The sequence below is a fragment of the Zonotrichia albicollis genome, chromosome 1, assembly GCF_047830755.1.
Source record: "Zonotrichia albicollis isolate bZonAlb1 chromosome 1, bZonAlb1.hap1, whole genome shotgun sequence".
In the NCBI taxonomy this organism is placed as follows: domain Eukaryota; kingdom Metazoa; phylum Chordata; class Aves; order Passeriformes; family Passerellidae; genus Zonotrichia; species Zonotrichia albicollis.
The window spans coordinates 47,965,398-47,990,098 of NC_133819.1; the positions used below are offsets into that span (position 1 = coordinate 47,965,398).

The following is a 24,701-nucleotide window of genomic DNA, read 5'->3' on the forward strand; positions in this document are numbered from 1 at the left end:
TCAAAATGAATGCTTGATAAAAAGGAAATAAACCAAGCTTGCTTTGCACACTATTTTTTCTCCCAGTACAACTATACCAGGAGGATTTTTTATTTTTAAATTTTTTAAAAAAGATTAGCTGTCTTAGACATGGTAAGTCATAGAGTTCCCTGAAACTGTCAGTGGGATGCAGTTTTGGCCTCTTCTACCTTCTGAAGCATTTTGGGGCTCTTGAAAAGCACATAATGCTCACAGAATCCTATGAATCAGACCTAGACGGTGATATAGGGATCACAGACTCATACTGAAAGCTTGGAAAAGACCTCAGATCACATCTCAGATCAGTTAATACAAAGATAAATCCTCAAAAATGTAGTGGGAACATACCTCTTCTCAGGTAGCATCTGTGTTTTAAACCTCACTGCTTAGGTTGTCTTTGCTTAATCTTTAAGCAAAGATTAAAGACTAAAATTAAAGACTAAAGACTAAAGGCTTAACCTTTAGTTCAGATGGAAGAAAAGTGGTTTCATCACCTCACTTTTAACCTGTTTGCTGACCCAGGCTCTTTCCTGTGGAACTGATACTGCAAAGGCATTCAGGACAGCAAATCTTCACAGCTGGTCACTATCTACAGCAAATTATTAAAATGAATAGAATTAAGGTACAAACTTTCATTTAACTACAAAACCTGACAATTTTATAGCTACTCCTGTATAAAACTTTCTGTGCTGTGTGAGGTCAAGAAAATTTGCACACAAAGGGTGTAGAAACAGACTCTAACCTACATTCTCTTGTATCCTGGCACAATAATGGTATATAAATTCATCACACGAAATGTAAATGTTTCCTCCACTGGGGCAGCTTAGCCTAATGAGAATGAGCTGGAATGGTAATTTTTTTCCCCTGACTTCTCATGGGGACAAGATGCCCTTTATTTTTGCTTATGTTTTCTCTTTTGTCAAAAATAATACATAGGTTTTGCTTAACTATTTTGCAATTCCTTGTGCAACTCATACAGCACAGCACTGCATCTCCTTTGTGAATGGATAAACAAGAGCTCAATAAATCAGGAAAAAAATCCTGGGGAAGTTCACTGCAACTTTGAATTTTATAGGGAAGTGAGAATTTAGTACCCCAGTAAATTGGTTGTTAGGTGTGTGTGTGTGCTACAAGGGGTGACATCTGATCCTCGCTCCAGCCTCTACAGCTGCCTCCCTGCCAATGCTCTGGCAAGGCTCTTTGCGAATACTGTCCCCTGCTGTACTAAGTGAAATCCAATCTCCAATAAAACCCACCACTTGTGCTGTGGCTGTCCATGCATGGGAAGATTTGTTTTCCATTAATACTTGTACAGTAATCTGGACCTCGCAGAAGTTCATTTAATGAGAAAACAAAAGGAACACACACACACACTGCAGAAGAAGTTTTTAACTGGAGTGAATACTAGAAATAAATAACTGTGGCAGTTTTAGCATCTACAGAAACACTTAAAAAATTCATAATTTAGTAGTGGCAGGGAAAAACATTTTTTTTTATATAATTCTAAATGAATAGATATCTGAAAATATATCTAATCACTTCAAGCTGTCACCACCCACCCCTGGAATCTGAGGGTGGAAAAGAGAAGGAAAGGAACTGTTGATGATGGAAATGCTGTTATTTGTTCATTGTCAGTGAGCAGGGACAGAAATAGCTCTTCCAGTGCAATTTTTTCTCTCTGAGGGTCAACTTATCTTTTTCAAAACTCAGTAGCGCAAGATGCTGCTGCTACCACAGTTAACTGGAAAGTTTAAAGGATATAAAATCCATGAGATTTTAAATTCCAACTGTCATGAAGATCGCTGAAAATTCCAGTTTAACACATCCATAATTACCCAAGGCTCCACCTACCTAATGCAGAAGTTACAACAATGGAATTTTTCTAATATTGTAACATATTTAGCATCATCTTGAAACTCCAGGTACTGTAACCAGAAAAATTGCACTTTTAGAGCTTTTTTCCTCAGCTCACTTTGATAAATGCAGACAATGTCAGATTTTGACCCTCAAAAAGGGTCAAATAAGAGAGATCTTAAGATTTTTAAATCAGTCTTGGGATGTCCATTCCTAATTTAAAAATGGAAAGACACCAACTCTTCCCCTTGCTCTCAACTGCCTGCTAAAGAGTACGCTTTCTACATAACACAAAATTTTTGTGGATGCAGAGATAGGAACAGCTTTATGTCCTCACTTGAGCAAACAAGAGCATCAATGTGTCAGCTATTCTCTGTGCTACTCCACGTGCCTATCTATGAATGACCACCACAGGAGCCTGCTGCAAACCAGCACGTATAGCATGCCAGTGACTTGCAGCTTCAATAACACCAAAGGAAATGGCTTCAGAACATTAATAGGTCAAATTCCTTAGCCAGAGCTATCCTCAGGGAATTTTTTTATTTTATTTCTAACCTCACAATTCCAAACCAGAGAGCTAATCCAGCAGAAACACCAAACCCACAGAAACCCCTCCCACCAAAAACCAAAACCACCAGACAACACCAAACAAAAAAATCCTACCACCAAAACAAGAAAACCAAGCAAACAAACCACCAAACAAAACAAACAACCCAACCAAAGCAACTCCTCCAAAAGCCCAAGAAGCTATGCCTCCTCTCCACCATTTCAGTGACATTTCTGAAATTCCTACATGGAAAATAGAAAAGTTAACTATAAGAAAATTTCATCTCCGTAGCTGGTAGTAGCTTTCTACAGTTACCCTGAAAGGCCATTTCATTAGATAATAAATTCATCATGATATCAAATTTACATAATGTTTTTCAATGACTTATTAATATGCAAATATTAAAAAAAAGATTGAAAACCCAAATGTTCCTAAAACATGAAGATATGCTAATTAACAATGGGGGTGGGGGTGAATCAAATGGAACCTCACCACTGCACAAACAAAGAGAACACAAGAGGACACAAGAGACTGAGCTCTAGACCACCTGCATTGAAAGTCCTGTAGCTGTCCTAGGTATTGATGAAACCAAAAAAGTATAATTTTGAAACACAAGGAAACAATTATTAGAAAATATTACAGCTGCCTGTCACTATTTAGAAGAGGTAGGAAAAGAACGGGGTAGATGATGGCTCCACTGTTGGAAGCTGAAGGAAAAGAAGAATTCCAGGACAGGTTTCCAAGCACCTGACTATAAAGCTCAGGAATACTTCACAAATAATCCTCAAGACTTTTAACATCTTTAAATGTAGCACATGATCAAAATACTCTTGTAGATCAGTGGTCCTCTGGACTTTCCAGATGACATCCTTATAGCAAGCCTGATACTGAATTACTGTATGAAAATGCAGCAAACTTTCCCAACTGGAAATACATTAGACTCTGGGACAGTAATTTAGGCAATGACTACCAACATCTAAGCCCTTAGCTGCTATCAGGGCCATGGGTTCCAACAGCACCTTGCTGTTGGTAGGAATTGCTCTAGTCTTACCACAAGTCCCTCACATAACATATCTGGGAAAAAGTGATATAAGAAAAGTTGGCAATAAATGTAACAAAGAGGGGGCTGCACTGTCCTTACACTCTGAAAACTTTTTATAATAGATGATTCATTGTTTTTCATGGCAGTGATCAGCTTGCACCGTGGCTCCACAGAGTGTTTTTGATACCTGCAAAACTGTTACCTCTGAAATCACAAGGCTTAATGTTTAAACAAAAAAATGGGAAAGAGATTGGACATTTTCCATTTTTACCTTTTAGGTTTCACCAAAGATTTCGTAAGAATCCAAAAGGAGACATCTCTTGTTTGTTGGCTGAATTTTTTTTTCAAGCTAAGAATCTTATTTTTGTATTGCAAAACATAAAAATCAAAGCCTGAATTAAAAGTAATTGCATCCTGATTAACTAATAAATATGGGACCTAGACAGACATACTCAAAACTGTTTTCTGTGGAAAAACATTCACTTCCTCATAGTATCTTTTAATTGGCACTGGCTCTGATGACTTTTTCCTCTAAAAAAAAGTTTCCATTTGTTTTGATAACAGCATCTGCCTTAAGCAAAGCTAGCAATGACACTCCTGTGTTATGGCTCAATCAGTTTTTTGCCTATTTAAGACTTCAGGTAACTTTTCCTGCTTAGGTACATCTCCTGAAGTTTCTTTAATCTCTCAGGTTATGCTTGCTAGCATTCTAAAAACCTCAAATGATTAACAACTGAGCTATTCACTGAGATACTGTGCAGCCTACCTGGAAAATGAGAATTTCAGTTCTACAAGCTCTGCTGCACCCTGTGACAAACATGAATTCTATAGTGTTCAGTCCCATTTTGTCCAGCTAAACAATGTCCTGTTACTGATTAGGATGAACATATTGTATTCCATGCCAGATGGCAAAAACTACGGAGACCTAAAGTCATGATGGAGAAAATATATTATCAATATCAAGATGAACAGAGGTGAAACTTGGGGTTATAAAGCCATTTACTGTACTTACTGTTTTGGTAAGTTTGGTGCTTCATCATCATTCAGAGCTTGGAAAGGCCCAAGGAATTAACTGTCAGAGATTTTCCCTCAGATTTTTACTATGCAAATATTTGTGCTAAAAAGCTACAAACATAAAAAATGAAGTACAGCCTGTCAAAGCACAATCAAACAGGACTTAGTACCCACCAGAAGAAAATTTATTTGCAAAAAGCTTGAGAGAGTTAGCTTTACACCAACAACCTCTTTCCCACTCAAGTGTACACAAACAAGCAATGATTTTCTGTCTTGATAACCTACTTCAGATGAACAAAGAGTCCCACACTTTTCCTTAGCTCCTTATCAGCCACTTCATACATGCCTGTAGCTAACATCATTATGCTGTGGTTTTTAAGTGTCTGTCAGCAAGAGGGTCTTTGATGTGAAGAGACAACAAATCTGGATAGAGCTGATGGATGTTTTAAGTCCTTTCTTAAAGGCTTGATAGAATAATTAAACTGATGCTCTGTAATGGTAATTAGGGGAGAAAATAGAGCCACCAGCCAGTTTGGGGAATTATTAGCAAGCTGTGCACATATAAAACACAAATGCTCAGGAAAAATATGCAGAGAGCTTAGTACTGAAGAGTGGGAACCTAGAAGTGCTGGAGGCCTTTGGTCTGTTAATGCACAGCATTTGAAACTGCAAGAGAAAGAATAAACTGTGTGTACACACTTCAGTAGCAAATAAAGCATAAGGGGAAAATAGGATATATCAAACTGGAGCTGCAGTTTTTTCCTTTATAAAGTACTTGGAAAGATCCAGAAGAGTCTCAGCACTCTGTGCCACCAGGACATACACAGTACATTAAAAGGTGTTCAGTGGCAGCTAACAGCTCTTCTGTCAGAAAGCATTTACATATTTAACAATTCTTCAAAGAGAACTCAGTTTTGGTACAACATCCCCAACAGAAGAAATATAAAATCACAGGAGCCTAGATTAGTTTGACAATCTGGCTTCAAAGACAAAGACCAAGCATCTCAATGGGTGACTTGTATCCCCCTATTAACAAAGCACACACTGTAATAAGATCCTGGAGTAAGCATGAAATTATATTCCTCTAATGACTTATCAGCACATATAGGCACACAACTAATGTGTACAAAGAATACAGTTCCAAGTTGTCCAAAAGCTGCTGGAATTACAGGAGACTGCTGTTTCTGAGAGGTTTCCTGAGAGCCTATATGGACCTCCTGACAAACATTTCCTTTCCTCCTAAGGAAAGAAAATGTGAGAGGAACTGTAAGCCCTCGAGAAGAACTAGGACCATTGTTTTTCAAAACTCTCAGGAAATAACAAAATAGAAAGTGCAGCTACATTAGCTGAAAATGTGCCAGTTGTGCCAATACTTACATTTCCAGTGCCCTACAGGAGTGATTGGATCCTTATGCAAAGTTTTCCAGCAGGTCATGGCTTCATCTCCTGTCTCTACTCCACACTACATCACAATTACATTTGTTATAATGCTATTAGCCATTTTTTTGGCTATGTGGAATTCCTCTTCCAAAATCAAAAGCACTCTTCCCTCTCCACTTCTTTCAGGTTTATATATATTTAAAAATTACATTGAAGCTATTTTTCATTTTACAAAAGATAGCCATGATATATCTTCAACACAGAGAGACCAGAAATGTTATGAAACAAGAAATCCAATTCCTTCCCACATATAAAGGGAAATGCCATGAAAATTCATTCATGACATTTAAACATTTATACTAAGTTTCTGCCAATCAAGGAATATGGAATAGAACTTGTGGTGTAAAGAAGCAGAGCTGAAAGGGCAGTTTCAAGAGTGGATGTACTCTCTTTTTAAACCTTCCCTCATGCAACAGAACAAAATACAACCCCACAGACTCCTGTTTTCATTTGACTTAGCCAGCACTATTTAAAGCTGTTGGTGAATGTGAACACCTCTAAGACCTGTGAGAGGCCTGAGGGTCTGTAGCTTTCTCCTGCCCCAGTTCCAGCCAATCTGTGCTTCTTCAAGAAGGGCAAGTGAAGTTTAATTGTAAGAAGGTAATTTTCTTAAGCTTTTCATTAGGAAGCATTTCAACAGAAATGAAGGTGGCAGATGGTATTTCAACATGTACATACCATCAGTAATCCAATGTTAAAAACCTGTGTCACCTTCACAGCATAGCTCCAGTCATTCAGGTTACTCACCATTACTGTTATTTTTACTTGCAAAGAAGACTGTAAGATATTTACAACAAAATAGATTAAGGGCAGTTTGACAGAATAAAATATTTATAGTGTATGGTAAATAATTTACAGAAAAAATATTAAGATTTCAGGTTCTAATCACTTTGTTTTCATTGTTTTGATTACTTCTGAGAAAACACTCTTGCAAAGAAAAAAACCCAGGCACATGCCCTTTTTAGGAGATTAGGAATGATTGACGGCTAAGTGTAACCTTTCCATGAAAACAATTCTACCTCCAGTTTCAAGTGGGTATATGTTCAATAAGTTTAAAATAGCATTCCACAGTAGTGTGTGGTGTCAAAACATAAGCACAATTATATCACAAAACCTAACTAGTCTCTGGTTTAGTGTTTGGTTGTTTTTTTTTTCCCCTGAGAACACTTGCTTTCCCCTGTCCACCAAGCAACAGAACCAAGGTTTTTTTGTCATCCTAAATAAACATAAGCAGTTTTTTTAAAGTGCACAATGCCTGGCTCCAGAAGCAGCATGTGTTAACCAGAGAATAGCTTCAGACAAATGTGTCTAAGCTGTACTCAGTGCCTGCCTTACCCCAGTGAGTGCTGCACCAGGGCATTCTGTCCAGGCTTCTCTCTCAGATGCCTGGCAATGTGAATCTGAAATACTTGCAGAGCTCCGAAGCTCCCCTTGCAGATTCAGAGTTTGAAAAGGTATCTATTTTTCTTAGGATAAACAAAGTTTAAAAGTCTAAGAGAGTAATGCTTTCTGAGTGAGGACCTGACTGTACAGTCAACAGCAACACAGAAGTGCCTCCAGTGCCTTGCAAACATCCTTGAAACTTCATGTGCAGGGATATAACCAGAGACAATGGTACACTGGCTGCCTCAAAGCCACTCCAGTAAAGGATTGTTAAAGGATACTCAGCTGCTGAGTGTAGGGACCATTCTTTGCAAGGCCCTATGCATATCCCAAAATACCACACATTTAATGGCCTTTCCAAGTCCAGCTTTGTCTTGGGAACTGAAAGGATCAGTAGTTAATGCTCCTTTCATCAGAGATACTGCTAATGCAGCTGTTCTCAACACCCCAAAATCATTCCACCTTTCTTTGGAAAAGGTGCACCTCTTCACCTGCAACACATCTTATCCTTCACCCTGAAAACCCTTTGCCAACACGAACACTTTTGGAATATAAAGAAACAACATAAATGTTCACTAAAATATGCCATTTTTAAAAAATGGAGTTTTATACATTGTTCAGTTCTGTGTAAAATTCATTAAGCAACTTTACTCTCTGAAAAGGAGCAGCTGCAAAATTTCCAGTCCTATGCACAGCAGTGCTGTGAAACCACAAGGGCTAACTTCAGATTTGAAGCATAGCTTGCTACAAAATACAAGAGATTATGGCTACTTTTAGTAAATCTATATTTCCAAAATATTACCATAAAAAGAAATTAGGAGGTAAAAAAATAGATTCAAAGATTATCTTTCTCTTAACTTCAACCTGCTCAGAATTAAAATGTCTGTGAACAATGAGTAGCCCTTAAAATGCGCAGAAATTGCAGCAAACATCTCAGCTCTCTGAAGCTCCTTTCCTCTGCATTTCAAGTGAACTTTAAACCCCTGGATTTTATTAAAAGGTTTTGTCTAACTCTTCCTTCTTCAAAGCCTGATTAGAATCACAGAATCATTTAGGCCACAAACACCTCTCAGGTAATCAAGTCCAACTGTAAATCTAACACTGCTAAGTCCATAATTAAACCATGTCCCAGAGTGCCACACCTACCCATCTTTTAAATACCTCCAGAAATAGTCCCTGAACCACTTTCTGGTCAGCCAAGGTTTGGCATTGCAAGAAAGAAGTTTGCTGTATTTTTATGCTCTTGGGAAACCAAGAAGTGCTGTGGAGCACACCAAACAAACAGCTAACAAAGCTCTACAGGCCCAGAAGAGATGCAGAGTTTTTGAAATGGGAGATATTTTGGAGAATTTATTTTTATATTTTTTCCTATGGAAATAAATAAAAATATTTTAACCTATGGAAACTTATTCCTATGGCAATAATCCAAATTACTTTAACATTTCTTGTTTATTGTCACATCTGTCTAGACTTTTAAGCTGCTACTTTATGCACTATAGACTATTTTTAAAAAGTTGAAAATCCTGGAATTGGGTTCCAATAATCATATTGAAACAAATTACAGCTGTTATTCTATCATGCCATCAAATTTTCCCAAGCTACAACTTCCAGTAACTGCAGGAAATCAACATCATGACTTCTTTTTTCTCCTCTCATAATTCTTCAGCTTTCTGTTCCACTAGCTCCCTAGTTCAGCACCCTTACAGCTAATGCCTGGACTTTATTCCCAGGTTGAATTTATTAGTTTTTAACTTTCAGGTCTTGATTCCTGCTACCCATTTAAATACCACATGAAAGAGTTCTTCAGTCTTAACCAAAATAGCTTTGTTGTCTTTTGGATGCATTAATCAGGTTCTAAAAAAAAAAAAAAAAAAAAAACAAAAAAAAAAAAAAAAACCAAAAAACAAAAAGCACCCACACCTCTTTCTTGCCCCTGAGTGGTTTTTGAGTTGCTTTCCCTGCACCATGCTCTTTGGTATTAATAACAATATTAAAAACTGAGAAAATGCAATTTAAAAGAAGCTAAAGAATCATGCACCAAAACCTCAATAAGATGAAGCACTTCAAACCTACAAAACAAGTTATGATACCTGCTCCAAGAAATCAAAGACTGTGGGGCAGACAGTAGGAAAAACACTAGAGGACAGCGGGCAGGCCAGCATTTCCAGCTAACTGACCCAGCAGTCAACACTGTACCAGCTTTGAAGCCATCAGTACCAGGTGTAGAAAATAACATTCCTAAATCTGTCTCACTGACACTCAGTGGTAAAAGTCAAACATCTTGCTTAGAAGGTGTCTGCAGCTCTGTTGCTCATATTCTCAGATTACAGTAGAAATTTTCTAAAGGCTTCACACTTTGCTATAACCATGAAGACTGAGTCTTTTTAGAGTGAGAAGAGGTTAATTGCGTAGAAATTATTACCTGCCTAGAAAAAGAAAGCTTCATTTTGTCTCTCCTGTAGGATTGTACTAGCAAACAGAGAGGACTGTTCAATAAAATAAGATTCTGCTTTCATACAAAGGAAAAGTACAGTTCAGACTACTCAGCAAGTTACTAGTTTTGCATCAAGAAGGACAAGCATATTTAATGTCCATAAAGTCAGGAATGGCTAATTTGACAGCAACACTTCCAAAGGAAATATTCCCCCCACCCCCTTCCCTGCTACAAACCAGTTTTCCAATGTTGCTTATTTTCTAGCCTTCAGACACAATCTGTTGAATTTTTGCTATGAACAGGAGTTATATCTGTTGAGGTGATGGTTTGGGCAAAATGACAAAAAGGTGGATAGGTAAGAATGAATGCAGCAAAAAGCTACAACAAAAGAGGTTGGAATATGTTTTTAATTCTTTTATTGTATTCATAATGAAAGCTCGTGATGAAATAGAAAATTGCTACCTTTCACTAAATAACTCTTTGACCAGAAAAGTTTTTCAGCTTCCTAACAAACATTTCTTGACTCATAAAATTGTTCATTCTCCAGAAAATGAAATTAGAAGAAGAAATGCAAGAACAATGCCAGTAAAAGAAAATCTCCTCTTTTATTTACTATTTTTAGGGCTTTATTCTATTTAAACTTAAGGAGATGGAAGAAGAGCGTAAAAAGGCAATTAGCTTTCAAGCAAGGGGAAAATAATTTCAAATATGACATTCAGTCATAAAAATATTGCATTTGCTGTAGCAAAAGGAAAATCAAACCACATGAGCCCTCAGGTCTGGAATGCTGATCCTGAAATGGCCAATGTGCTTCCAGGGAAAGGCCAATAGAAACAAACTACACTGCACACTATGGGCTGTGCAATGCAGAGGAAAAATTGCGCAAAGAGAAAAAGTGCTTCCTGACCCCTGCAGCAATCAGCCTATTCCTCGAAGCATGAGATTTGATTACCTTCATCTCAGTGGGCACAACAATGAATACAGTGGGCACTGTATCCTTTCTAATGCCCAGCACATTCTAGCTGAGGAAGGGACACCAATGTAAGAATTTCTAGAGCATTTTGATTGTGGAACCTGGGCAATAACTGCAGGAAGAAATCTAGAGAAAAAACATGCACATGAAAATACATGCATGCATTTAGATCTCTTTTGAAGAAAAAGAATATTATAAGTTAATTTCAGTCTAACAAATCCCATGATAATTAAATTCCCCATGCCAGAAAAGCAAAAAAATCTCAAACCCAAAACCAAAAGCCCCAGGGAAGATATTTATCTGATAGAAGCTTTAGGGCAATCCATACATAGATATCTGACATGTGGCATAGACTCTTGTGGTCTGTCCTAAAACTTGAGTGCAGATTTTTGCAAAAGTCCCAAAAAGCAACCCCCATCAAAACAATCAAATAGGAACACTGGCAGTTGAACATCTGTGTCCTGCTCAAAAATGCACTGAAAAATACATGAAATCTGACATGCCTTAACTACAGAAAAACTTCAGCCATGCAGCGATAATGGACATATATAATCATCATAATGTTATGATGATATATGTTAATAAACATCATAATGTTATGAACATCTTTAGACTACTGCTCTGTTGCTAGCACTGTCTTTCCTGAGTGCACACAGTATTAATTTATAGAAAGAAGGTAACAAGTCCAAGAAGTTTTGCTAGTTCTGCATAAATCAGGTAGCATGGTCCACTACCATTTCCCACCAGGAATGAGAGTTTCAGGGGATGTTAGGGGTAGAAACAGTGTCACATGCTGAGCAGAGGTGCAGAGAGCTGGACACTGTAGACTCAGATCAGAGAGCATTGGGGTTACTGAAGCAAAATGGTGAGCTTCTCACTCATGACAAATGCTAGGTTTAATGAACTCCTAATCTCCCATTAAATATACTAACTCATTTTTAACTTTTACATTCATCTGCAATGTTACTCTCTCCCTGCAAAGCTAGAAGTTTGTTCACGGGTAATTCCTTCTCCTCTGAGCATATATGACGTACTAAAACTTGAATAAGAGGGAAGGTGGAAGTTACCTCAGCTTTTGTAGCTACTTAGGAGGAGCTATGAATGGCCTCCCCTTTTCTCCTCTTTGTAAACCTGTCAGTGTACTAGAATAAGGAGTGTCTAAGTACCTAACTGTACAGGAAGAGGAAGATTGACCACTGGGTCACAGTGTTCCTGTCTGATGCCATCTCCAAGATACAGAGGACAAGAAAAAAAAAATCCTCTTGTTCAACAAGATATACAAAGGAAGCTATTACTGCAGAAATCAGAATTACTACAGTGTTTCCTAAGATGAGTGCCTGGGCAAGTACTCATTGAAGACATTCTGTTCAATGTCTTTTCAACAGCAACAGTAGCACAAGATTAAAAGATTTATGGTTAAATATCCCACTCTTTCCTGAATCAGAAGTTTTAGTGAAGAGGCTTATGGATATGTTGCATTCTAGCTTCCATGTTACCAAAACACTACACCAACCTTCCTCTTAAGTTTTACGTCCTCTACTCTGCAAGTCCACCTCTGTAAAGCAGTTACCATATGCTCAACTCACAGCTTGCACTTGAGCTTTCTCTATTTACACAGGATCTAAACATACACTTAAATGCCTTGCTGAAAAAGAGATGAATTTTCAAGTCATGGACATTTGGGAATCAAAGTCAAAGAATTAAGGAGTCCAGAATCTGGTTTCATGGATATACAAAAGTAGACTAGCATGCCTTTAACACAGTCTTGTGAGTCCTTTCTGGGATGACTGTGTGCTTGAGAGGACCAAAAAGAAATAGCAAAATGTCTTCTTGTTGCCCAAAGGTACTTTATACGGTGGAGCAAGGGGAATATAATCAGCATTAAAGTGCTCTTCATAAATAATGGACAATCTAGCAGCTTTTATCTACTCTGCACTTTAAAATAAAGTTTCTACTGCTGAATATTTCACAAGCAAAAGGTCATTTATTGTGGCTTTTAAACTATACAATTAAGAAACTTTTAGGAAAGAAAGTTCTACATTGCAATGCAATAATAGTGAGTTTTGAGAAACATGGGCCACCTTAAATACACATTTTGAAACCTACCACATACAAACTCACGGGGACATCTTTGCCCTGAACTATAACTACTGGTTTTTAAGTTGTCCAATCCTATTCAGCAATACAGCATTTAATATCAAGTGAAGCATAACCCTTAACATACATTCTCCTGAGCTGTCAGTTCTAATTTGCATTTCTTACCAAAATATACTGCTGATCACAGGTCATTTAGATGTGGAGCCATGACAGCCATTTTCAGGAAATTAATTTTCTGCACATTATTTTAAAGGTGTATTTTATTACAGCCTTTTCAAATGACAATTAGAGTTCCACATAAACAAAACCATTAAGGAAGCACACTGGTGAACAGGTGAATTGTCAAGATGAGTTACAAGTAACCTTAACTCTGTCCTCTCTGAATATAAGGCCACAACACAGACCTACTGCTGCATCCAGAGACAGATGTTCTGTGGGTGTAGATCAGCACGACTTTACAGAAGTCAGTCATGCTACATCTGGTTTCTATCAACAGAAGCACCAGTATGCTTCTCCTTAGCACCATAACATTTACAGTATCCCACACCTATAAATGACCGCCACGGGAGCCTGCTGCACTTCAGCACACCAAGCATCCAGAGACTTGCAGCCTCAGCAACACTGAAACAAGTGCCTTCAGAACATTAGCAGGTAACATCCCTTAGCCAGAGCTATCCTCAGGGAACCTTTTCATTTTCTTTTTAACCCCACACTTTCAAACCACAGAACTATTCTAACAAAAAAAAAAAAAAAAAAAACCCCAAAAAAAAAACAAACCCCAAAAAAAAAACAAACCAAAAAACCAACAAAAACAAACAAACAAACAAAACCACAAAAAACCAAAACAAAAAAACCCAAAAAAACAAAAAGCCAACCCAAAACCCACAAACATCCCCTGTCCAAAACAACAAAAACCAAACAACCAACCCACAATCAAAACAAAAAAACAGATTTTAAAATATCAACATTCCTTTTGTTTTTAAAACAAAGGTATTTTCTAGATATGGTAATTGAGCTCCTACCCCAATTCCTCTTAGCTTATTCACAGTCCCCACTTAAAAAAATTAAAATATAAGAAAGGAATTAAAACATGAAAGGATCTATCTGCAGAAGTTAGAAGCAATCAGGACAAACAGTATCATACAGAGCAAATCCTCAGCATACAGCCCCCTGCATATACAGATGCCAAACCTGTCTATGGCAAAAAAATAAGTTTATCGAATGACTTATCACACAGCAAGGAGGAAATCTGAGACACCTGACTAACTTCAAGATCAATCATCTTTTTTAGCAACAAATTCCAGTGAAAGTCCCATGAAGTGATGGGACATGCATTAAAACACAATGCACAAAGCTATTCTTTGGATTTTAGATATTCTTCTGTGATTTTGTAAAAATAAAACTGATCTTTAGCACTTATTTCAAGTAGGCTTACAGCTTTATTGAGATCATATGTCCCTCCTACATTTACCAGCAGAAAAAATCAGGCAGATCTGTCATGCGTGATTTGGCATTAGACACCTCAACTGCAGCAGTAAGGTTATTTTAAAGAGTCGTGTCTGCTACAGTCTGAACCTTATACAACACACTATCATTGCCAAACATCTAAAATAGTTGCTAAACTCTTTATTTATAGACATAGTGAATGTGGCCCTTAATGACTCTGGTTTACTTAGGATGGTATTCAAAAGCCAATATTGTCTCATTTGTCTGGGTCTGTCAAACACAAATAACAATTTGGAAGCTGCAAAAAATGCACAGGTTTTATCCTGGCCCATTGCACAGAGGCAGTTGTGGGTTTTTTTTGGTCAATAAATTCTCTCAAGACATTACATTTAAAAACTTCAAGTGTATCAGCCAAATTATACTTTTAAAACAACTTTTGATGCCTGTTGGCATCAGGGAGAGTAGGAACAACGATACCTGTGGGCTCTCTTGCTGCCTTTTACATTGCTCTTCTCTCATTACATTTCATGGACATGGGTGTAAAGATAAAAGAAAAAGATCTTTAGTAGGGAAAAAAATTCAAAAGGAAGATGTCTCTGAGGGAAGCAAAGCATCTCAGTTTTGCCCCCTGCTCCTGTGAGGAGAAAATGAAACTTGTTGGTAGAACTTGCCAAAACAGACTGCAGCTGGATACAAAATATTATTGATGGGTAACTGAAATTTATATGTATCAATAAATACCAACACGCTATACTAATGAAGATACAGACATGCTGCTCTGTTTGATAGTATCTAACAATTTGTCGAGGGACTGTAATTGAAGCCAAAGACAACTCGTTTACTCTGTATTAAAATACAGTAATTAATATCACACTTTCAGAGTAAATTTTATGTCTATCATCTGATTTTTAGATAGACCTTCAGATATCTAAGAGAAAATGGGATGTGTCAGTTTAGATTAGGAATCCAACAAAGAATGACCATGATACTTATATAAAACCAACCTATGGACAAGGTTGTGGAATGTAACAACCACGAAGTTTCCTACACCAAATCACCCGATGGGAAATTAACTGACTCCCCTAGAAATGATGCAACTTTCCTGCTTCTCATAGAAGAGAGTCAAAGAATAGGTGCCCATTTCCCCTGTTCCACCCTCATCCCTGTGATGCCACAAACCAGTAGGAGAGAGAAAATAGATGTAGTCATTCTGAGTGCCAGTGTTCTACATTGATCTATACCCAAAAATGCTTCTTGGAAGAAAATCCTTGCATTGAAAAAACTCAGGTATCACTGAACTCACTCCACAGTTCTTAGAGGGCAAACAGATCAACTTACGTAGCTCTCCTACTTTGAGAATTTCACACAGCATCTTTGTCAGCTCAATGCTGCTTCGGCCAAATGGGCACTCATGCTTGTCTTCTCGACTGCTGTTCTCCAGGACAATCTGAAGGTGGAATCAAAATGGAAAACAATCAGTTTGAAGAACCCATGAGCTGCGACACTGTTCTCCACATCCAACATTTACAGGGCATATCAGACTTAGTCTAGGAAACTGTATGGGGAATTCAGGAAAATGTATTTTAATAAACCTTAGTCTTCTCCACAGCTAAATGACCTATGCCATTTATGTCATGGCTTCAAATTGAAAGAGAGTAGGTTTAGATGAGATATTAGGAAGAAATTTGTTACTGTGAGGATGGTGAGGCACTGGAACGGGTTGCTTAGAAAAGCTGTGGATGCCCCACCCCTAGAAGTGTTCAAGGCCAGGCTGGATGGGGCTTTGTGTAACCTGGTCAGGTGGGAGATTTCCCTGCTCTGAGGTTAGAATGAGATTTCTGAGGTCCTTTCCAAACCATTCTATGATTCTATGTCTGAGGCAGTAAGCAACATATACATATAAACACAGTGCTGTTCCATGACCAGCTGGGAAGTTTTGCCATTGCTATGCAATGTTGCTGTTCTGCACCACCCTGACTTGGATAAACTGAAGTAGAAGCCAAAGAGAAAGAAATAGTTTCATTTTAGATGTGCTGGTTAAAGGAAATTAGGTAAATTATTCATAGGCATGAACACACCTAGAAGGATCAATAAAACCAAACAGAGACAGAATTTTCATCATTGTATTCAGCCTTCAAAGTAGGCTCAAGTGATAAAATCAAACAACACACAAAGGAAGAAAATGTATGCATTCTCTCTATTATGAGAAGAATTTTTTGCTTATGTGCAAAACATTTCAGAGAATAATCACTCTTGTATCAAGCACATGAATGATGCAAAAATGACTGAAGGAGAGTCTTTGCATTCTCTATTGAGCGACACTGTAAAATAAATGGAAGAAAATAACTCCTTCTACATTTATATACCCATTAAGTTCTGCCATATCTGATACAGTGAAGACAGTTTTACTTGGCACTACAACTAAATAAGAAATGAAAAGTTATAAAAATACTATAGATTTCACTTAAGCAGTGAGCCTGAAAAGAAAGAGCAGAATAAGGTCTGGGAAAAAAACCTGAAATTGTCAAAACAAATTTGAAGTAAAAATTGTCTTTGCAGAACAAACTTTGCCACTTTACAAAAAGAAAAACCTCATCCTAAGCAGCTGATGCATAGCCTAGGGATGAGGGACAGAAGAAGAAAATGAATTTCAAAAGTAAGATATTTTGCCAAGCAGCAGAGAATCCCAGAAGATCTCACAATTTTTCTCACAAACAGGTGTTAAGACACTGCTCTCTGCCTTGCATTACTCCTGTCTTGTTGGCCCCCATCTCCATCATGGTTTTTTTTTTGGCTTTCTGTGTTGTTTGTGGCTTTTTACTTGTTTGTTTTAAATCTTTCTATTTTTACAGCAAAGAAAGGTTTGCAAAGGGCTTCGAGGCTGGAATTCCACCCAAAACCAGGAGGAAAGGTGGAGGGGAGAAGCAGTTCAATACTGGATGACACTAAAAACTTTCCCTCACTTCTCAGATATTGGTTTTGACTGTTTAGATCTAGATGGAGATTTGCTTCTAGTCCTTCTTTCCTGTGAAGCAGCTACATGTGGGAAAAGAGTGAAAACCCTAGAGCAAGTAGGAAAGTTATGTGCTTCACACAGCATGCCAAGGTCTCTTCAAAAAGCATCTATTTTAGTCCTACAGTACAAAGGGCAGCCTCTAGCTGCTCCCAACCCTTCACCCAGGGATGTAAAAGGGTGGATGCTCTCTGTGTTATGAGAAAACTTGATCTCTTGGGTTTGTTTTCCAGTGCTGCTGATATTTCCTTTGGTTGCTTACACTTCCCACAGAAGCTTACAAAGTCATTAGGAATATGATATATACTTTATCACCACAATTTTTTACTGGCCTTTTCCAACAGTACTGTGTCATGTTCCAGAGTCTGCCAAGAGGATTCTTCCTTCTAGAAGTTTTGGTTTAAATGCCAGGCAATTGCTCCATGTCATCTCTGGGTAACAGTAAATCAGAGAAACACCCCTGCTATTTTTGTTTTACGTTGCTGCAGCCGCTGTTCAAGAAACATGTGAATATGACTTTATATTCTGGATGAGTCATCCTGCTTCACTCTCTCTCATGGAGGATAGAGCTACAGTTCTACACTCAAAAGCAGAAGCAAAGATAGAGTAGCACCAACACAATGGAAAGCTGTGTGTCTCAATACCTCCCTAAGATCACTTCCCTCATTCTTTTTATTACCCTGTTTTATCTCTCACATAATAAAACATAAAATCTGCATACTGGAGCAGGGGGTTGCTTCGACACAGATTTAGATACAGCAGAGAAACACTGGTAATAAAATCAATGGAGAGGCAAATTGAAAGGGCAAGGGGGAGGGAGAGGGAAGCATGGGGATGTATTTCTGCTCGCTGCTGGCAAATGCACTTTGTTGAGTCTCACATTAACCCGACATATTAACATTTCATGAGCACATAAATATTTAATGGTGACACCATATATGCATATAATGTAAGACAGAATTACAGCAATCAATAAGAATGCCAGAGAAATAGTTAAGGCACTGTGTATTGCTATACAGCAAATTAAATGGCAATTTGAGTAATCAATATGTAAAGCAGTCTTAAAATGATCCTCAGAAACACTCTCTACAAGCATCTGTTTTTTTAGCATTTGCTGTACAAAATAAAGCAGTGCTGCCATGTCACATTCCTTTAAGAAAGTAAGATGGACGGCCCTTTACTGCATCTAAATATCTGTAGGCAAATTTGACAGATATGGATCTTCTGCAGGAAACAGCAACAGTAAAAAGGGAAAGAAAAAAAATAGGTTCTTATAAATATCCAAAGAGAAATCATTCCTAGTCTTGGCAACAGATTTACAACATTCATTATTATATTTGTAATACTCTTTTCATGACTTCACGACTCATATCCTGTTCCAAAGTAAAATGCTATAAATAGAGCTGATAAGGACATGGTTTTAATGTTATTTCCTTTATCACTGTGGTTACGGAGGAGAAATAAGCAGGGAATGGACACGTTCCCTTCATAAAGTGATGAAAACAATACCAGGGAAAGAAATATAACACACATCTCAAGACAGAAAAACACTTTGTTCTATCTATAGAGCATACTCCTGGCTTGAGTCACGTTTTTATCACAACAGTCATTTTACCACTGGAAGGAAAGTAGTGAGGAAGCTGCAAGCCCACACAACCTTCCTTTAAACGGAGGTCTATCATTAATGCTCATTAAGTGCTTCACCCTATTATCTTCTTCCACCTCCCCATCAAAAATCCACAGTGAGCTGCAGATCCACCAGACATTCACAATCAGCAGCCACAATGGCTAAATTTTGCTTGGGGAAAACAAATATTCAAAAGCAGAGACCATGGACATTGCAGCAGAATTCCTGGCACCACAGAATCATTTAGGTTGGAAAAGATATTTAAGATCATCCAGTCCAACCATTAACTCAACACTGCTGAGTCCAGCACTAACTAAGCCATGTCTCCAAGTGTCTACATCTATATGTCCTTTAAATACCACCAGGGATGGTGACTCAACTGCTCCCCACTCCCCAGAGCAGGCTGTTCCAGTCGTTGACAACCTTTCCCATGAAGAATTTAGATATCCAACCTAAACCTCCACTAGCACAACTTAAGGCCATTTCCTCTTGCCCAGTTGTTTCTTCCTTGGGAGAGAACAACTCCTACCTTGCTACAACCTCCTTTCAGGGAGTTGTAGAGAGTAATAAGGTCTCCCCTGAGCCTCCTTTTCCCCAGGTTGAACACCCCCCCACTCCCTCAGCTGCTCCTCATTGTGCTCCAGACCCTTCCTCAGCTCCATCGCCCTTGTCTTGACAAACTCCAGCCCCTCAATGTCCTTCTTGCAGTGAAGGGCTCAAAACTGAACGCAGGATTCAAGGTGTGGCCTCAGCAGTGCTGAGTGCACAGCGATAATCACTGTCCTGGCCACACTATTGCTGATCCAAGCCACGATTTTATGGGCCTTTTTGGCCACCTGGGCACACTGCTGGTTCACATCCCATCTTACTTCAGTACTATCTTGACACTGGTTTGCCCTTTATTGCAATACTACAAATCTATTTGACTGTCCTTTATTCTGATACTACAAATCTATTTCTGCCAGTTTTTCCTGTCTTCAGACCTTGTGAAGTTACAGAATTGGGTAGGTCAAGCATGGAAATGCAGCTTATAATACACTAGATGTTATACAGTTAAAAACCAAAATAAGCTCACAGTACAGGAGTATTAAATTCTGCAGATCCTCTTCTCTTCCTCTTGTGTCTTTGATCAATACTGCCCATTACCATGAGGCAGAAAAAAAAAAATCCACCATAATGTGTAGTATTCAACAACAATGTATATTTTTTCTTTAGGGAAGAGCAAAAAAGTCCAGACAAAAATCTCAATAGAAAAACAAAAGAAAATTACCAAGAGAGGGCAGACAGGAAATATCTTAGTGATGTTCTTTGTAAAAATAAACAAGAACAAAACAATAGCAGCTCAGAAAATGGAAGGGAAAAAAAGAAAAACTGAGTGAGAGAAGCATAGAATAAGAAGAAAATGAATGAGATTAATTGACTAGCAGAGAGGAGAGAGGAAGAGGTTGAAAAATGTTTTTTAGAAATGTAAGGAGGTGAAATTTTTAGGAAATCAGTGTTATCCATATTCTTGACAGTTCTACAAATGCAAGTCTGTAGCCCGTTAAGGCATGAGAATTGAACAGTATTAGTAGTAGAATACAGTTCTGTACAGTTATTATTATTTTAAATTATCAGTACAGTTATTATTATTTTAAATTATTACATTGTTCCATCTATCTATGGAACTAAATCCAGCTGGTGTCCAGTCACAAGTGGTGCACCCCAGGGATCAGTATTGAGCCTAGTCCTGTTTAAAACCTCTGTCAATGATTTGGGTGAGGGGCCAAGTGCCCCTTAAGTCAGTACACAGATGATGCCAAGGCGGATGAGACTGCTGATCTGCTGGAGGGTAAGGAGAAGGATCTTGACAGACTGGATGGATGGGATGAGGAAAACAGTCTGAGGTTTAACAAGATATCTACCAGTGGCCCGTACAATACATAAATAAAATTTATGTATTTAAAATCTAATTTTAAAAACTCCAAACTTATAATAAAGAAAAAAAAATGTAAATATGCAAAATTAATAAATAAAAACATTAAAAGTTATTTTTTAATTTAAAATAAAATAAATTTCAGTATCATGCCAAGATCACAGGGAAATAATGCAAATTTCCCAGCAGCAGAAAAACTCCTTAGAAGACACCAACATCAAAATCAAAAAGATTTTCTAAATTTATGGCAGTGTGCCTTTATGATTTTCCATTGAATTATTCATTGAGTCTGTCACTACCTCAGGATCCCAAAATAGACCCTCAGAAGGCAGTGGACTACGTGAAGGATTTTCCACACTTGACTACTATGGGTTTTAAAGTCTGCATCAGCTTCAGTAGTGAAGCTTATACCTGCATCTAAGAGTTAATGACTGACAAAAGGCAAAATTTTGAAGACAGGTATCTTCAAAAGCTTCCTCATCAAAATCCAGGAGGCTGAAACCACCAGACAGAAACATTTCTCCTTCACTAAGAAGAAATATCGACTTAGCCAGTCCCTTAATCCTTCACATTAAAGATGAAATTGTCTCAAAGCATATTGCCCATGGCAACTGCAGATGTAATTCTCAGATTCCCAAGCCAAAATCAGAGCTTGGCAATGAAATAGAGATGCATTGTGATTAGGAAATAAATACAGAACTGAAAGAAAGGCAAGATCCACTGTAGCTGCATTAATACTTCTAATAAGTCCCAGAGCAGGCAATTCAACGAATATTGCTGCACTATTAAAAAGGAGCATTTCTACAGACCAATTTTATAAAATGATCCTGTCTTAATAGAGAACAAGCTTTTTAGCAGCCTGCTGCAGGTTAATATCAAGAGGTTCAGAGAGCTATTTAGTAGAGATCATAAAAACCTCCTTAGACCCAAAATGAAAGGTCAAGCAGCATTTAAATATCCAGAAACTGCAGGGATTCTCTTCCTTTTCTTGACACTGCTTTTTTTTTTTTTTTTTCCCTAAGCCTCCTTATCACATATGGTAGGCTTCACCATTCGCTCTTCATTTAGGTGCTTTAGGTGAGTCTAAGAAGCAAATCTTTAAGATATGCTTCCTGAGAAGGGTAAGAGACTACTGCAGACAGACCCGGTTTTCACACCTCCTCATCTCCTTTGCTTTCTTCCTGAGGTAGCTTGTCATTTGCTTCAGCTTTAGCATCAGTCTTCTTCCAACATCCTTCACTCTGCATTGTCCCCTGCGACGCTGTATTTTTAATTTCCAATGCTTCCTCTCTCTCTTATCTCACTCTTCCCTAACATTCCTGAGTCATTATAGAAATTTCTCATGGCAAAGCTAAAATAAAGCAACAGTTATTTCTGTCTGCCTCTGGAAGATACTAGAATTGCAATTTAAACAAAGATCTGGAAGAAAACTTGAGACCTTCTACAGATATTGAAAAACAAGAAAGGGCCACTGACATGTGACGGCTTAACATTTCCAAAAGTTGTTTTTTTCTGGAAAATTAGGATGAAGTTATACTTTTCAAACAAATGTACTGCCAAACAATCTCAAGCTAAATATGCATGGTTCTGCAGGTGCTCACCTAGCAATAAATTTTCATTCTCACATAAACACCTTAGCTTATGAAGCATGACTGCAATTTTTATTTTCCATCTAAAGATAAATATGCAGTGGTTTGCCTCGCATCTTCCCCCTTTCTTTGCAGAAAAACCTTCTTCTTCTTCTTCTCTCTATGAAGAACCCACAAATAGTGGTAAGGCCCAAGACAAGAAGGCTCCATTGCCCTGCCATCCTCAGCAGCAGCACCAGAATGTGCTCTTCAATTTGTATGTCACAGGTATGTGAGAGGGCAATGAACTGGTCCAGTTTGGAAACTACCAGTCAGGTATTCCTCTCCCTCCATGCCGCCCACAAATGTAAGAAGGTAATGTTTTTCCTGAAGTTCTCCCCTGGCTCACCAATGGCAGAAGTGGAAGGCAGAAATCCGCAGTATCTGCAGAATATAGCAGGTTTTTGAATTTTTTCTTTCTTTCATAATGTAAAACATGCCCTATGGGCACCCTAATGTTATTGTGGTATGGCTATATCTGAGAAAAACATCAACTTTTATAGCACATCAATGAGCTCAGCAGCCAGAGTTACATCACAAGTGCTCTGGACATGGAGTAAATGGGAAAACCCATGACAGTCAAAAGCTAGTTTTCTTTCCTCGTGCATAAGCATCTCAGCTTTGCAGGTGGAGGGACTGTGGCTGCACAAAAACTAGCACAATCTTTGTATGCTACTGCTGCAATCTTGGTGTGATTCAAAACCTTTTGAGGACTGTTGCTAGGCTTGCATCAATTTATGGGCCCTTTGGATCAGGTTGTAATTTAGACAAGAGCTGCCATAAACCTGGGAACGTTTAGGAGAGCTATGAATGGTGGAAAGTGATCTGAACTCATGCCTTATGTATCCCACTGCACATTCCAACATTCCACACAGGGCTGTGCCGAGAGTGCCATGACCCCCTCAGAATTCCCTTTCTCAGTGCTAATTTCGTGTGTATGCTGCAACCAGCCACTCCAGGATTTTGCATCTTTAACTGCAGAGGGACCCATCTCAATCCCCCTCAGCGATGGAGGCCCTCAGGGCTGTCATGTAAAGGAGAAACATTGTGTGATGTTTGGGAAGAAATAAAGCACAGGCGGAAAGACACTTGGATGTGAGAGTGGAATAGAAAGCTTGGCTGAGAAAAGACAAGAACACATTAATAATCTGGGAACCTGGCTTAGGCAATTAGGTCTCTTTGCATTCATTCATGAGACTCACCAGGAAGACTCATGTAAAAAACCTCATTTTTCTCTCTATATTCTACAGAAAAAAAAGGTTACAACTTTTCCTACCATTTCTGGGAGGGGAGGAAAGCATGGCAGAAATCAAGCTCAATTTTATTTCAGAAAATGCTGAAATTATATGTTGGACTCCTCATATCTGATCAGGAGAGAGTGAGTAGGCACGAGGAGACTTTGTGAATTGACGGAAGGATGTGTAGGCAGCCTCCTATACAACAACTGCATGGGCTAGAAAGTATACGGCAGACAGTCTGACTGTGACTCAGCCCATTTGGGTTCTGAAAGGTCCCTGCAGGATGCCAGCAATCTTCCTGCCTGCATCACTGGCACTTGCAAACAGCACCTGCTCCTCCTCTCTGACTTCTGAAGGATTCAAATGCAAAAGAGCTCCCTCCTCAGCCTCCCCAAATGTAGCTGCTGGGGAAGAAGTGTCGCTGCATTGCAGCTGTGTGAGTAACCAAATTACCAGCTCAGCAAACTCAGGGGAAGGGGGATTTTCTAGTACTGACCATAAACTAAGTCATCTTCTAATTTTCAGGTAATCAAAGTCATTATTGGTGCAACCAAAGTCCATGTGTTGGGTTTTTTTTACTTGGAGCACTGTAATAACTTTTAAAACTTGTTTTAAAGGCAAGAACAGAAAATCTAAGAGCATACCACTAAGTATCTTACACATCACTCACAAAAATTTAGAAGCGTTGGATCCATCATAAAATGGATCCAACTTTCAGCATGGATTTCAACACTGCCTTCCCACCCTAGTGATAATCTTTTATATGGAAAATCTCACTTGCAATATCAAAATATTTGATATTTGAATAAAATATTTGATCAAAATAGATAAAATCAGTAGGAAAAGGGATAAACTTTTTCTTCTGCAGATGAGACTTGAATTTCAGGCTAGAGTCAAATGATATTATTCCTACAGATGAAGAGCCTACTGATCTAATAAAGTGCAAAGAACTGGACATAAACTTGGCAGCCACCTGGACAGAACCAAAAATAGGCGACCAGCCCATATTCAGACCCAAAGCTGCTAATTTTA

The 24,701-nt window shown here is 38.3% G+C and overlaps 1 protein-coding gene across 5 annotated transcripts in view; it reads right to left on the reverse strand.

Moving 5' to 3' along the window:
* ELMO1 (engulfment and cell motility 1) overlaps nucleotides 1-24,701 on the reverse strand; it is a 301,543-nt gene that overhangs the window by 130,921 nt on the left and 145,921 nt on the right. For all 5 annotated transcript variants that reach the window (XM_074540487.1, XM_074540461.1, XM_074540470.1 and 2 more), the window contains one exon: nucleotides 15,587-15,695. In XM_074540487.1, the coding sequence (XP_074396588.1) occupies nucleotides 15,587-15,695 (109 nt within the window). The remainder of the gene's footprint in view (nucleotides 1-15,586; nucleotides 15,696-24,701) is intronic.